We start from the raw sequence: 13,609 nt of genomic DNA on the forward strand, positions 1-13,609 counted from the left end.
AAAATTGTGTAAAATAATCTCTTTATATATGTTTTTTTTTTTTTTTTTTTTTTTTTTTTTTTTTTTTTTTTTTTTTGTTCAGTTTTGTTTTAATTTACTTCTATAACACATTACTGCACGCATATTGAGATTCCATTGTAATCATGTGCCCTAACTGTATGTTATTCCTAGTATTGTTTGAATTACTGTACTGAAGATATTCCAAGATAATTGGGATGAAATATTTACTTATTAAAGCTTATCACTGTGGTTAGTACGTGTGTTTTTTAGTGATGAATTCACCACAGGTTTCATTGTATAAAAAAAAATCTCTACATCAGGTCTCACACTGATAATCAATTTTTTTGTTGGCTCCTGATGCCAAATTCATTCAAGTGCATACGAGTCTTTTCTGCCATCAGATTCATTTGACACATGTCCATAAACTCACACCCATCTCTTCTACACAGAGGGCTATGAAAGCAAATGATTAAATGCACACATTTAATCATTTGCTTTCATAGCCCTCTTTCTAAACTCCGTACTGTCGTAATCTTGGTAGCAAACCAACAATTTTCAATCTCGCTTTTCTTTCTCACTTCTTGCAATAGACTTTCATATCCTCTCTCATACTATATTTGTCAATACTTAAATCATTAGTTCCAACACAGTGATTCATTATAATTCATAATAACTAAAAAACTAAATTTTGAATTTCAGCCAATTCTCTCAGGGACTTACTTAGGTTTAAAATCAATCAGCCATTTAATTTGAGTGTAATACAGATATATGCACATACCTGCAATTGTTCAGATTAAGAAATTGGCAATTTCAGTTACTAATCTGTTTCAACAAATCCAAGAAGATAAAAACTTCCTTAGCAGATTTTTGGTTATTCGTTATATAATGTTTTAGTATGATTCCAGAGAGAAAGCAGAGCATGCATGGAAAACTCTACTGTGGCCACAACACTAAAAAGCTTGCATATCAGTTCACAGGTAAAGAAAATAGTGATGTATTTCTTTTGTCAAATGAGTAACTAAAATAGTACTCAGAGGTTGGCAACAGTTGTGAGACCTGTTATTCACTTGCTTACAAGCAAGTGAATAACAATTCACAAGCAATCACATTTTCAGTTTATAGAATCTAAAAAAATCATAGTCCTTTTAAAAAACTTGATAGAAAATTATTTCCATAGTTGTTTTAAATTCGGAAAATGTAGAACTGTGGACTGTAATCGCATGGAAGTGAGCTATTAAAGATAATTTTTCAGTTACAGATATTTATTAAGAAATCACAAATTTATTTTTGGTCCTTAGAGCAATAATATAAACTTTGTTGTTTGAAATCAGTTATAATTAGGTGTAGTTATCATTTTTTAGTTTCATTTTTTTTTTTCTAAACAAAACTTTTTTTTTGTAAGACTATCATGTTGCATGAATGTAATTATATGATCATGCTTTAATGTTTGGGTAAAAATTCACTATAAGAAGCGCAATATATTGTACTTTTATTATCCATTTGTCAGGGGAATGAAGCATGGCATAATCCATTAGCACCAGAAAACTACACTGTTGGACAAGAGAAGGAGAGCTGCTCATTCTTTATGAAAACTGGATGTTGCAGGTTTGGTGAAAGGTAAGATGGTACTCTGTTTTTATTTCAAAATATGTTATTTAAACCACTTAGGATTGTATTATTTCATTTAACATGACAAATAGGAACATAAGCCATAATTAGATGAATAAAATTTACTATGGATTATACTTATTTAACTTTTTTATTATTAGGCACAGAATTTTTGCCCAAGTATCAAGGGCATCTTTAGTGTGACTTTCAAATTAAACAAGCAAAACAGAAGAAACAAGAAACCAGAAGACTCAATAACAAAACTATTTCCTACAGAATGTGTGGAGAAGTACTATTTCTCATAATATTGATAATTTTAATCTACTTGTTTAGACGGTGTAATAAGGTTTCAGAACTTTCTTTATATAAGCATTCTGTAAGTTAGTTACTTTTGTGACGAATCTTAATCTTCTTCCAAAGGATTCGATGTTTGGTGGAGATAGCATTCCCTGTAAGTCCCAACTGTTCATTCTCATGGAATTTAATGTAATCGAGGTGTTTTCATCACAATGTATGGCCACTGATATACCAGTTTTACCAAAATATGGTGACCCACAGTTACAAGGAATTTGATAGATGCCTAGGGTGGACCAGGAAGTTTATCTTTTGCAGTGCCAAAAAAACCCTCAGAAATCTTGTTAATAGGATGAAAGGGTACTTGTAAGCCAACAAATCTAAGTAGTTTCACTATTCCTTCAGGCGCCTTTAACATAAGGAATAGTAACACAGTCCCTATAGTTACTGATGTTTTTGACGTAACACTCAGTAAAGCCATTGAAAGTTTATTTTTCACTTGGTTAGACTATAATAAATTTAGTTTAATCCTTTATCCAAGTGTGAGCAAACAAAGTTTGCGCCTGAAAGTATCTTCAGGACTGGGGTAAGGTGGTACAACAGCGGACAACTCGTTGCAAAGGTGGAGCAAGCTACCACCACTCCTATCTCAGTATCTCCCATAATGCAAAACACATCTCCTTGCGGATATGTATAATGTTATGCATTAAGGGAAGGGCCACTACCCAGACTAGTTTCGACCTTTATCGAGGTCTCTTCAGTGGCAGCCAGGCCTGAGTGGAGATACTAGGCAGAAGCATTAGCAAGGTCATCTCTACCTATAGGAGTTGCCAAACGGTGTGCCACCTTTTTATTAAATTACTCTGGATTTAGAGAAAAATGTTGAAAGTTTATTTTTCACTTGGTTAGACTATAATAAATTTAGTTTAATCCTTTATCCAAGTTTGAGCAAACAAAGTTTGCACCTGAAAGTATCTTCAGGACTGGGGTAAGGTGGTACAACACCAGGTAACTCGTTGCAAAAAGGATTAAACTAAATTTATTATAGTCTAACCATGTGAAAAATAAACTTTCAACATCTTTCTCTAAATCCAGAGTAATTTAATAAAAAGGTTGCACACCGTTTGGCAACTCCTATAGGTGGAGATGACCTTGCTAATGCTTCTGCCTGGTATCTCCACTTGGGCCTGGCTCCCATTGAAGAGACCTCAATAAAGGTCGAAACTAGTCTGGGTAGTGGCCCTTCCCTTAATGCATAACATTACATTATACATATCTGCAAGGAAATGTGTTTTGCATAATGGGAGATACTGAGATAAGAGTGATGTTAGTTTGCTCCACCTTTGCAATGAGTTGCCTGGTGTTGTACCACATTACCCCAGTCCTGAAGATACTTTCAGGCACAAACTTTGTTTTCTCACACTTGGATAAAGGATTAAACTAAATTTATTAAACTCAGTAAAGCCATTATCAGTGAAGATGGACTTGTCTATTTCCTGTGAGAGTAGCTCTTCAGTAGAGCATAGAGAGTGAGCTTGATGTGCCAAACTTTTTTTTGACAAAGATGATGATTATAAGGAAAGATTATGAATGTAAAGTTTAGTATACATTTTCTTTCTAAAAACAGAGAAGTGAAGGCTACCATCTGGTTGACAAAGAAGGAGATCTAGAAAAATAATCCTATTATCTTCTACCTCAAGAGTGAACTGGATGTAATGGTGGAGTCTGTTGATCTTAGTGATGAACTCTTGAAGTTCATTAAGAGAACCATGCCAAACGATAAGGATATTACCCACATATGTGTACCATGAGGATGGTCTAAGAGAGGTACTATGCAATATCTGTTATTCTAATTGCTTCATGAAGTAGTTAGCATTTCGTTTTTTAAATCAATCATTTTGTTTAAAGACAAGTTGATCTACAGTTAGCAAAAAAGGCAATGGTTGTCAAAAATTTGAAATCTCTAATGTTAAAAGATTTAATGAGAGGTTTCCATAAATCACTTAGTGTCAGTCCTTAGTTTTTATTCAGTGATCCATGCAAATGGATGACTGTAAAAGATTCCTTCAGAAGTCTGGAATAAAGGTTCTTTTCTATATAAGGCATAGTTGAAAGGTTCCAATCAGACATTTTTTGGTTGGTATCAAAAGTATGGTTGGCCGAACCAGATCTGTTGTTTCTTTTATGGTCAACATCTGCAACATGTTCTTTCTTTCTGTCCTCAAATCCACAGCTTGTTTATCCTATGTAGGCTAAACACACAAGCATGGAATTCTTATGCCCCTCAGTATTTGCAGAAAAGTGTGTTATCTTTAGGAGACCTCAGCAAGCTACAAACAATTTGAATTGGTTTAAAAGTTACTCTGATGTTGTGATTTTTGAAAAGAGCTGACATTTTAATTAATGAACTTCCAACATGTGGTATTGTGATGGACTGCTTGTATTGGATATTCTGTTTATTAGGAGCAGGAAGTTTGAAAATAAAATCTTATCGTAATACCACTTATATATTGTTAATACATAAATGGTATTATTCATCATTGCTATCATCAGTTTCTCATATGTACTCTCAATGGATGTGTAGAATATTATGATAGTGCTACATATGAGAAACTGATGATGGTGATTATAATAATACCACTTATTTGATAATAAATAGGTAAATGAAAAAATTCCTTTACAGTCTTTGAATACCCAAAAGGGGGTATGCTGGACTTTTTAATTTCCTATGAGCAGTTATGTCTCTGTTGTTTTCATACTTTGCATTTTGGTCTTCTCTATTAACTTCTGATTTCTTTCTTGTACCATAAAAATTTATTCAACTGGCTCTGCACCAGGCAGGCTCCTCGAGAGAGAGCCTCTTCAAAGTCATGTGGTGCATTAATACCAGAGTTATATTTAACAGAGGTACATTATACCATCCACCAGTAGCTCATTCTGCTCACCATGAGAAGAACCTGTTGCTGGATCTTTTCATTTGTGTCTTCTTATCAAAGCCTTATATGGAGGAAGGATAATCTCCCTTTCCCCCCCACAGGTTAGTGTTTTATTCACCATTATAGTTGAAGAAAACATTAATGTGATGATTTTAGTACCCTTAGCCATGAGGCCTTCAACTTTAACTCTCTGTGTACTATCACCCCTAGTTCTCTAGCTTCATCGATCACTTGTAGCAAATACCATTAAAATAATACTCTATCTACAATGTCCTCAGTCCATATTGCATAACCCTGCTCTTTGCAACGTTGAACTGATATTCAATGTCATTTACCCATAGATCCAGTTTTCTCCAGATCAGACTGCAAGGTTTCTGTATTAGTCCGAAAGAGAGACAGAATCCTGTGGTAGTCCACTGATTGCCTACTAGACCTAGACTTGCTATCCCTATAAATGACTTTTTGATATACCTGTAAGTCAGTCACTCTCATCTATGTCAAGCCTATTTTGCATGCCTCTCCCTGTAAGTTTGTATAACAACCTCCAGTGTGGAATCCTTTCAAATGCCTTGGAAAAATCAAAAAATATTATGGTATATCCATTCCCTTTATCTAACTCTGTAGTCAGTTTATTGCAAAAAATGAGCAAATTTGCTTAAATAAGACCTATCCTTAATAAAGCTGTGCTCTCTTTTGTAGGGGATTAAGGTGCTGTGTATCCACTTCATGAAAGGTATCCTTTCTTTCCTTCTGTACATTAAGAATCATGGATGTGCTAAGATTCAAGTCGAATAACCAAGGCAGGGTGCTGCTAATGCTTTTGCACATTCCATTAGTAGCACCCTGCCTTGGTGCTACTAATGGAATATGCAAAAGCATTAGCACATTCCATTAGTGGTCTCGCTGATATACCATCCAATCCATTGCTGCATTTGATTCAAGCTCTTTGCAGTAGTGTTAATACTTCCAACTGATTCTCCTCTATCCGTTCAACACCTCAACACCCAGATAATTAATGGGCCTGCCTGGGTTGTATCCAATGCATTCCTTGCTAAATTGATAACAACTAATTTATTTCTAAAGCATCTGACATTTTCTTACCTTCCATGTTTGCTGAGGTTATTCTTCCATAATCAGTTTTTCTTTTACTTGTAACATATACAAGCAATATTATGCAAATACTTTAGATTAGGTTGAAAAACTGCAAAATTAAAAATAAAAAATAAACACTGAAAAAGAAAATTGAGATTTGTTTTGGCATTTAATTTGGCCTTAAACTTTTGCCTAGCATATTTGTAAGATAGTGGATGCAAAGTTTTAACTTTGACTATAGTGTTGGTTATGAGCACTGAAGTAACTGAACTTCAGTGCTCATAACTGAAGTAACCAAATGATTTCTTTATTTTCATGATACTGAAGTATAGGTATATAATAATGCATGATTGGCTTAGGAGTTCACCCACCTTCAGCACTAGCTGCATCAGTATTGTTGCTATAATTGAAAGATGGCATCCTAATTGCAGTCCACATATTACTTTTCATTATAATATATTTTAGGGTTTCTCTTAATATGATAACTAATTTAGGTCTCTGTATGATCTTTCTTCAGCTAGATAGCCATACGATCGGCAAAAACCTACAGATAATTTTTATCAAGCAATCCAAAGTTTGTTTCATGTTATAAAAATAGTCATATTTTGGTTGCTTTAGATTAGTAAAATAAAAGAACCCTCTACTTGATTTCTTCTGAAAGCTTAGAAAATTCTCAAGCAGATAGCCTTCATAGGTTCTAAATATTTAAAATTTTTCAACATGAGATGTATTAAAGTAGCTGCCAAAGAAGATCCAAATGCCCCTTAAAACTATATTACTCTATTTAGATCTCCATGACAGAAGCCCCATATCAGCTTGTGCATTGTCTATCACACTGCATCTGTGCATTCATTGCTCACCAGGAAAAAAATCTGCTCCACACTTCCATGCTTACTACTTTCTTACTCGTTTCTGGGAATGAGCCCTTGTTCTTTTCTACTATCTATTGAAAAATGTCATCTCTATCTTATAACATCTCTTTGCCAATTTATATCTCTATTACCAAACTCTGCATGCATCCTACAGTATATTCTCTTAATCTAGCCTTATATTCATTGTTTGAACTGATATCATTTGAGTTCCTGTCCTCATCCCCTTGCATTTTTTTTCCAATTTTTACACCTCCCCAAAATCTGGCATACTGTATTTTTAATATGATCAGATTACTACCTTATTGAGTAGAACAATTTACTGTAGGTCTACTTGTCAGTGTCCTTCTTACCAGCACTCTTGCAACGTATCCTCTTTACTACCATGGTTAGCTTCCTGGTATCCTCATTCCCTTATGCAGCCTCACCAGTATAGAACACACCCTGCACTACCCTTAATTTAGAATACAAAAGCCTTACACATGGAAACACTGAAGTGATATTTTTTTTTCTATTCCCACTATACTAGTCCCATTTAGAATGATTTTTTAAACATATATTCCCCCTTCCCACAGGATTCATTGCTAATATCAGTGATTAAAGCTGATATTGATGTAAAACTTCACCATGCACAAGATGCAAACAAATTGGGCAATGCTGAGTTTGTTGAATCAATTTGAAATGACAAGAAGTGTTATGGACCAAAGAAAAGTTAAACTAGCCATCTTTAGCAATGCCTGATGGGATCAGGGAAGCCAGAAAAACTTTACTGTTAAGTTTGAAGAAGAGTTTGCCCAAACTTTCACAACAAATAAATCTGTCATACAGCTTAGTAAGGTTTACCTATATTACTTGTCTGCTTTTTACAAAATTCAGCTTTGACAGTCTCCCTAAGAGAAAATACAAAAAAAAAAGTGATATTTCCCTTCTTCCGGTATAAAACCACAAGCAAAGATGTCAAATAGAAACTAGGTTTTTATTTCAACTAGTTTCATGAAATACTTTGTTTTTCACTTTATCAGTATCTCCTAAACCTCCACATCTGCCACTCAAAAAAACCAGGTGTCTGCAAGATCATTTGCAATCATGGTCTACACCACATAGGACAGATTGGCAGATCTGGTGAGATATGCCGATTAGAACACTTCAAGGACGTTGAGAATGAAAGAAAGCACAAATCAGGGCTGGCAGCACAAAACACCAGAGTAGAATGGCAACAAACTGAAATGCTCCACATTAATTGCCATTTTTACTCAAAAGCATTCAGAGAATCATCTGAAATATTGATACATCCTCTACAGTTTAACAAAAAGCAAGGGATGATTTTGCATCAAGTCTGGTCTTCCTTAATCCATCACAATACACTTGTATTTACTAGTAGTATGTTATAGCAACCCACGAACCAGCAGCTAACATAATAGTGAATGTATGCTTTCATTGTTTAAATTTTTAAATATTTTTCACTAGAAATGCTAACGGTTATTACTTGTTTTCTAGGGTTTTTTTATATATTATTCATGCTATTTCATGATGAAATGAAACAAAGTATTTCACGAAACTAGTCGAAATAAAAACATAGTTTCTATTTATATCTTTGTTTGTGGTTTTATACTAGAAGAAATAGTTCTAAAAATGTCCTATCCCCAAGAAGTTTACACAACAAGTGATATTTCCCATTTTTTATTGTATTTTTCCCTTCAGCCTTATGGCTGGTAGGGCAGCAATATGCTACTATACTAGGGAGATGATTATGAAGCAAGGTGGTTTCTCTTAGGGTCCCCACCCCAAATGTGAAAGCAGTATTCTTATTGATAAGCTTAGGTGTTGATGGTTATTCATGACTTATTTTTCATGGTATTAACAACACCACAAACACTTTTATCAACAAAGATGTTTTATTAACGCTTATATTTCGCTGATTTTCAACTCAGCATCATCAGAGCACAACACACATGTAAACGCGACAGTGAGTGAGTGAAACAATATAATTGCAAAAGATCTAAAGTCCTATTTTTGGTGCCCTCTAATGGAAAAAAAAAAAAAAACAGCAGTTATCCAGGAGTTTTTCTTGGGATAACCGTCTCCCAAATTTTTGGCAAATTAATGCAACCATATTTGTTAAGGTTGGGAGAATTCTTCAAAGCCATTGCTGACTCAAAAAATAATCTTTCAGATCTATAATGAAAGCGTGGTCTGCCAGTCCCGACTTGCCATAGTAATAGTAGCGAATGTATCTTTCATGTTCTTCCAGGCGGATGTTCACTGATCTTCCTGTTTGCCCATAATAGGCCAAGTCACAATCACATGGAACTTCATACACTCCTGGGTGTGCTAAAGAGTGAAGTTTATCCTTAGGCGAGCGGATCAGAGTTGCCAGCTTGACATGAGGTTTGAAGGTGGTGCGAAGGCCATGTTTCAACAATACTTTGGCTATCTTTTCCGATGTACCTCTGATATAGGGAATAGAAATAGTCATGTTGTATTCTTGTGTATTAGGGGAGGGCAGAGTAATGGGCCTATGTAGTATTTTATCCATTTTGTAGGGATTGTAGCCGTTGGCTAAGAACGTATGGCGCAGGTACTGGAGTTCAGTGGTCAGAGCTGTATCGTTAGAACAAATGGCTCTGGCTCTGTGTGTAAGTGTTTTTAAAATGCCGTACTATTGGACTGGATGATGATGTGATTGTTTATGTAGGTATCTTCCTACATAAAATGCCGTACTATTGGACTGGATGATGATGTGATTGTTTATGTAGGTATCTTCCTGTGTATGTAGGCTTTCTGTAAATAGAAAAAGATAGTGATCCATCTGAAAGGTGGGTGACTAATGTGTCAAGAAATAGTAAACAGTTATTTGATTCTTTTTCTACTGTGAAGTGAATTTTGGGGTGTTGGATGTTCAGATGGATCACTATGTTTTTCTATTTACAGAAAGCCTACACACACAGGAAGATACCTACATAAACAATCGCATCATCATCCAGTCCAACAGTATGGCATTTTAAAAACACTTACACACAGAGCCAGAGCCATTTGTTCTAATGATACAGCTCTGACCACTGAACTCCAGTACCTGCGCCATACGTTCTTAGCCAACGGCTACAATCCCTACCAAATAGATAAAATACTACATAGGCTCATTACTCTGCCCTCCCCTAATACACAAGAATACAACATGACCATTTCTATTCCCTATATCAGAGGTACATCGGAAAAGATAGCCAAAGTATTGTTGAAACATGGCCTTTGCACCACCTTCAAACCTCATGTCAAGCTGGCAACTCTGATCCACTCGCCTAAGGATAAACTTCACCCTTTAGCACACCCAGGAGTGTATGAAGTTCCATGTGACTGTGACTTGGCCTATTATGGGCAAACAGGAAGATCAGTGAACATCTGCCTGGAAGAACATGAAAGATACATTCGCTACTATTACTATGGCAAGTCAGGACTGGCAGACCACGCTTTCGTTATAGATCTGAAAGATTATTTTTTGAATCAGCAATGGCTTTGAAGAATTCTCCCAACCTTAACAAATATGGTTGCATTAATTTGCCAAAAATTTGGGAGACGGTTATCCTAAGAAAAACTCCCTGGATAACTGCTGTTTTTTTTTTTTTTTTTTTTTTTTTTTTTTTTTTTTTTTTTTCGTTAGAGGGCGCCAAAAATAGGACTTTAGATCTTTTGTCTTTTGCAATTATATTGTTTCACTCACTCACTGTCGCGTTTACATGTGTGTTGTGCTCTGATGATGCTGAGTTGAAAATCAGCGAAATATAAGCGTTAATAAAACATCTTTGTTGATAAAAGTGTTTGTGGTGTTGTTAATACCGTGAAAAATAAGTCATGAGTATTCTTATTATAATAAATACCATTCTAACAGATTTGTAAAAGACATCGTCAAAAAAAAAAATCCCAAGTAGATTTCCATGAGCACAAAATTATTCATAAAGAAGTTTACTATAACCAACTATCTTCTATAATAAGCTATTCCTGTGATCTGCCCCATGAGTTTGCTATAGTAAGAGTTGAGACTATATATGAATAAACTAAACAAAAATGCATAGTTCTAGGCTCTGGAAAATCCCCATACTGCTGTTGACCATTCATTACATGCTGATAGCCACAATGTTTTTGTGCATTCTGAACCAGTTTCTGTTGAGAAATATTATGAGCTATGTCAATATCTTTATTAGGGACAATTTTATGTAACCTTTTTGGTAGCTGTGGCCTCAGCATTGGAAAATATAGAACATAGTTCTATGTTTATTCCATGAAGTGGAGTTATTCTAGAATTATAAATCAATGTAAACCTGTGGGAATACCTTAAAGATACCATGTTTCATAGAAATTCATGAAACATACCAGAATTGAAAAGATTGACTGATGATGATTTTTTTCTTTGCCAAAGAAAACATTGGGGCATGTTGTTTTGCAACTTCCAAATGGAAAATGAATCTTATATTATACACAGGTTTGGCCACAATGGTAACTACTGACTATATGACTCACCTACCTTTTGATTTTTTTAATAGCTGACTCAGTTGGTCTCAGACTGTCCTGGTTACTGCTCTTTTGGGTACTCTGGTTTTTCTCTTTACAAGAGGAAATTGACTCGAACATTTTTGGTAAATGTAATGCGTGTAAATGAGGTATAAAGTAGGAATTTGAATAATTTGTGGTAGTTATATTATTATCAGACTAAATGGACCTAAGAGTTCTGCTGGAAAGCTGACATTAATATTATTATAGTCTAAATTTATATGAAGATTTTGCGATATCTTTTTAAAACTTGTTTCTCATTCATCTGCGTTTTCTCATCTGTTACATCCCATTGTCAGATATTAAGTCATTTCTGCCTATGTAGTATACATTGACAAAGTGGTGATTTAGTAGTTGAACCAGTAATTTTTCTGTAGTTACTTTCTTATTGTCTGTATTCACTAAAATTCTTTAATTCTTTCTCTTGCATTTCATATAATAAAATAAAATCTAGGATTTCCTTTGGCCAGCTCAACTAATAATTTCCTCTTTCTCATAATCTGATTTTGCTTTCTTTACTATGTATATAATTTATCAAATTGCACTCTACTGCTCAATGCACATCTTCATTACTTTTAGCAGTTGCAAGAGTGTCATTTGTCATTCAGATCCAGTTTAGAATATGAGGAATCTTTATAAGGGCTTTTCAATGGAAAGTGAGTTAGCTATGCTCTGTTCCACTTTAAAATTGCAGCCTGGAAGGTGCATGTTCCTCTGTGCTCAAAGGTATCAATGTTGCCAAGCAATTACATCCTCTCATTCTAAGACGGTCAATGCGCATTACTGTTTTATGTACCTGAAGCCGAGATCCTCCATCATCCGATAAAACATCGTTCTTAATATTTGTGGCAGATCAGAATTACTGTTGACTTCGACAATCAGCTTGTTCAGTATGAGCTGTTCATTCCTGAAAAAAAATGTGTGAATTTTTTGGCAAATAATACACCAAATGAAGTCATCAAATCTTGACATCAAGTGCTTTACACTGAATTCACCAAGTTCCCCATTGTGCTCCCTTTTTTTTGGGGGGGGGGGGAGGTGTTGTCTTCACGTGTGATTTCTTTCTATCAACTTTCACACTGAAGATGATTTTCTCAGAAACGCTGGCCAGCTAACTTGCTATCACTACACTCTCTTCCTTGGTCTTGACAGGGTGTGGAAGCTTGCAGCTGCACATAAACATTCATCATAATTTTCTTTGACTGGCTTGTCGATGTTTTCCCCATGAGAATTTTGAATAAAATAAATCTTGAGTTGTAATCGAAACACCTGTCTCACCCGACATATTGTTTGTTCTGATTTTGAAATCATGGCATGACTATAGAGTGATGTGATTTGTCAAATCAATCAGCCATTTTATTTATTTATTTATTTTTGTGGTTTTTTAAAAGTAGTACTAATTTTTTAAACATTCTCTTTATTTTATTTCCAAACGATATTTTAATTGCCTCCTAAGAAGTGACTATTTTCTGTTGCAAAATTCGCTGTTTTTCTTGAGGAAGTGATTTCCTGTGATCTTAAAGGGAAATATGGTCTAAGGTGGAAAGATTTTTTCATCCTGGAAAAACAGCCATACTGACTAGAGAATATACAATTAACAGATATAATAATATACTGGCCTCATAGTTTTGGTTGCTTCATCTATAATATCAACTAAATCAAACCATACCAGTGCCTTTAAGTTTGTCATAAATTCCTGTTCTACAATTCCGCATGCACCTCTAACAGAAGCCCTCCTTTGTCCTTCCATGTTATGATTGTATGTTTGCTCTCTCTCCTTCTCTCATGCATGCATGCACGCGTGCATGCACTCTCTCTCTCGAACAGATTCTTCAGTTGTCTAATGCTAGGTTTGTTCAAATGCAGACCACCATATTAATATAAATCCTGTCTTCCATCAGAATTATTCCATACATCCAAATAATAATTAACACTATTGCTTTCATACAGTCTGTGTATCAGATCGTTTATAATTTTATTTTATCATCTAGAAGTATGAAATTGCTGATTTAATCTTCTACAACTCCATCCAAAAATGAAATTCATGTTAGAATTGAAGGCAGGTTACCTTTTCTTGATATCCTCTATCTTGAAAATATATGAAGGGGGGGGGGGGGGAGTGATTTGCATCAGATATATACTGCAAGCCCACTCACACTGGATGTTACTCCATTCCTCTTCACCATCTTTCTCAAAAACCAGGCATCATTCTTACCCTAAAAAAATGTGCAGTCTACATCTTAAAAGATAAGCATGGAAAAAAATAAA

At 34.9% G+C, this 13,609-nt stretch overlaps 1 protein-coding gene across 1 annotated transcript in view; it reads left to right on the top strand.

The window, feature by feature from the left end:
* LOC150094927 (uncharacterized) overlaps positions 1 to 13,609 on the top strand; it is a 259,949-nt gene that overhangs the window by 200,898 nt on the left and 45,442 nt on the right. Inside the window, exon 7 of the mRNA XM_090411150.1 lies at positions 1,508 to 1,617. Within this exon, the coding sequence (XP_090267276.1) occupies positions 1,508 to 1,617 (110 nt within the window). The remainder of the gene's footprint in view (positions 1 to 1,507; positions 1,618 to 13,609) is intronic.

This window comes from Typopeltis vanoorti, chromosome 21, assembly GCF_054136105.1.
Source record: "Typopeltis vanoorti isolate ZY-2024b chromosome 21, IOZ_Tvanoo_1.0, whole genome shotgun sequence".
In the NCBI taxonomy this organism is placed as follows: Eukaryota; Metazoa; Arthropoda; class Arachnida; order Uropygi; family Thelyphonidae; genus Typopeltis; species Typopeltis vanoorti.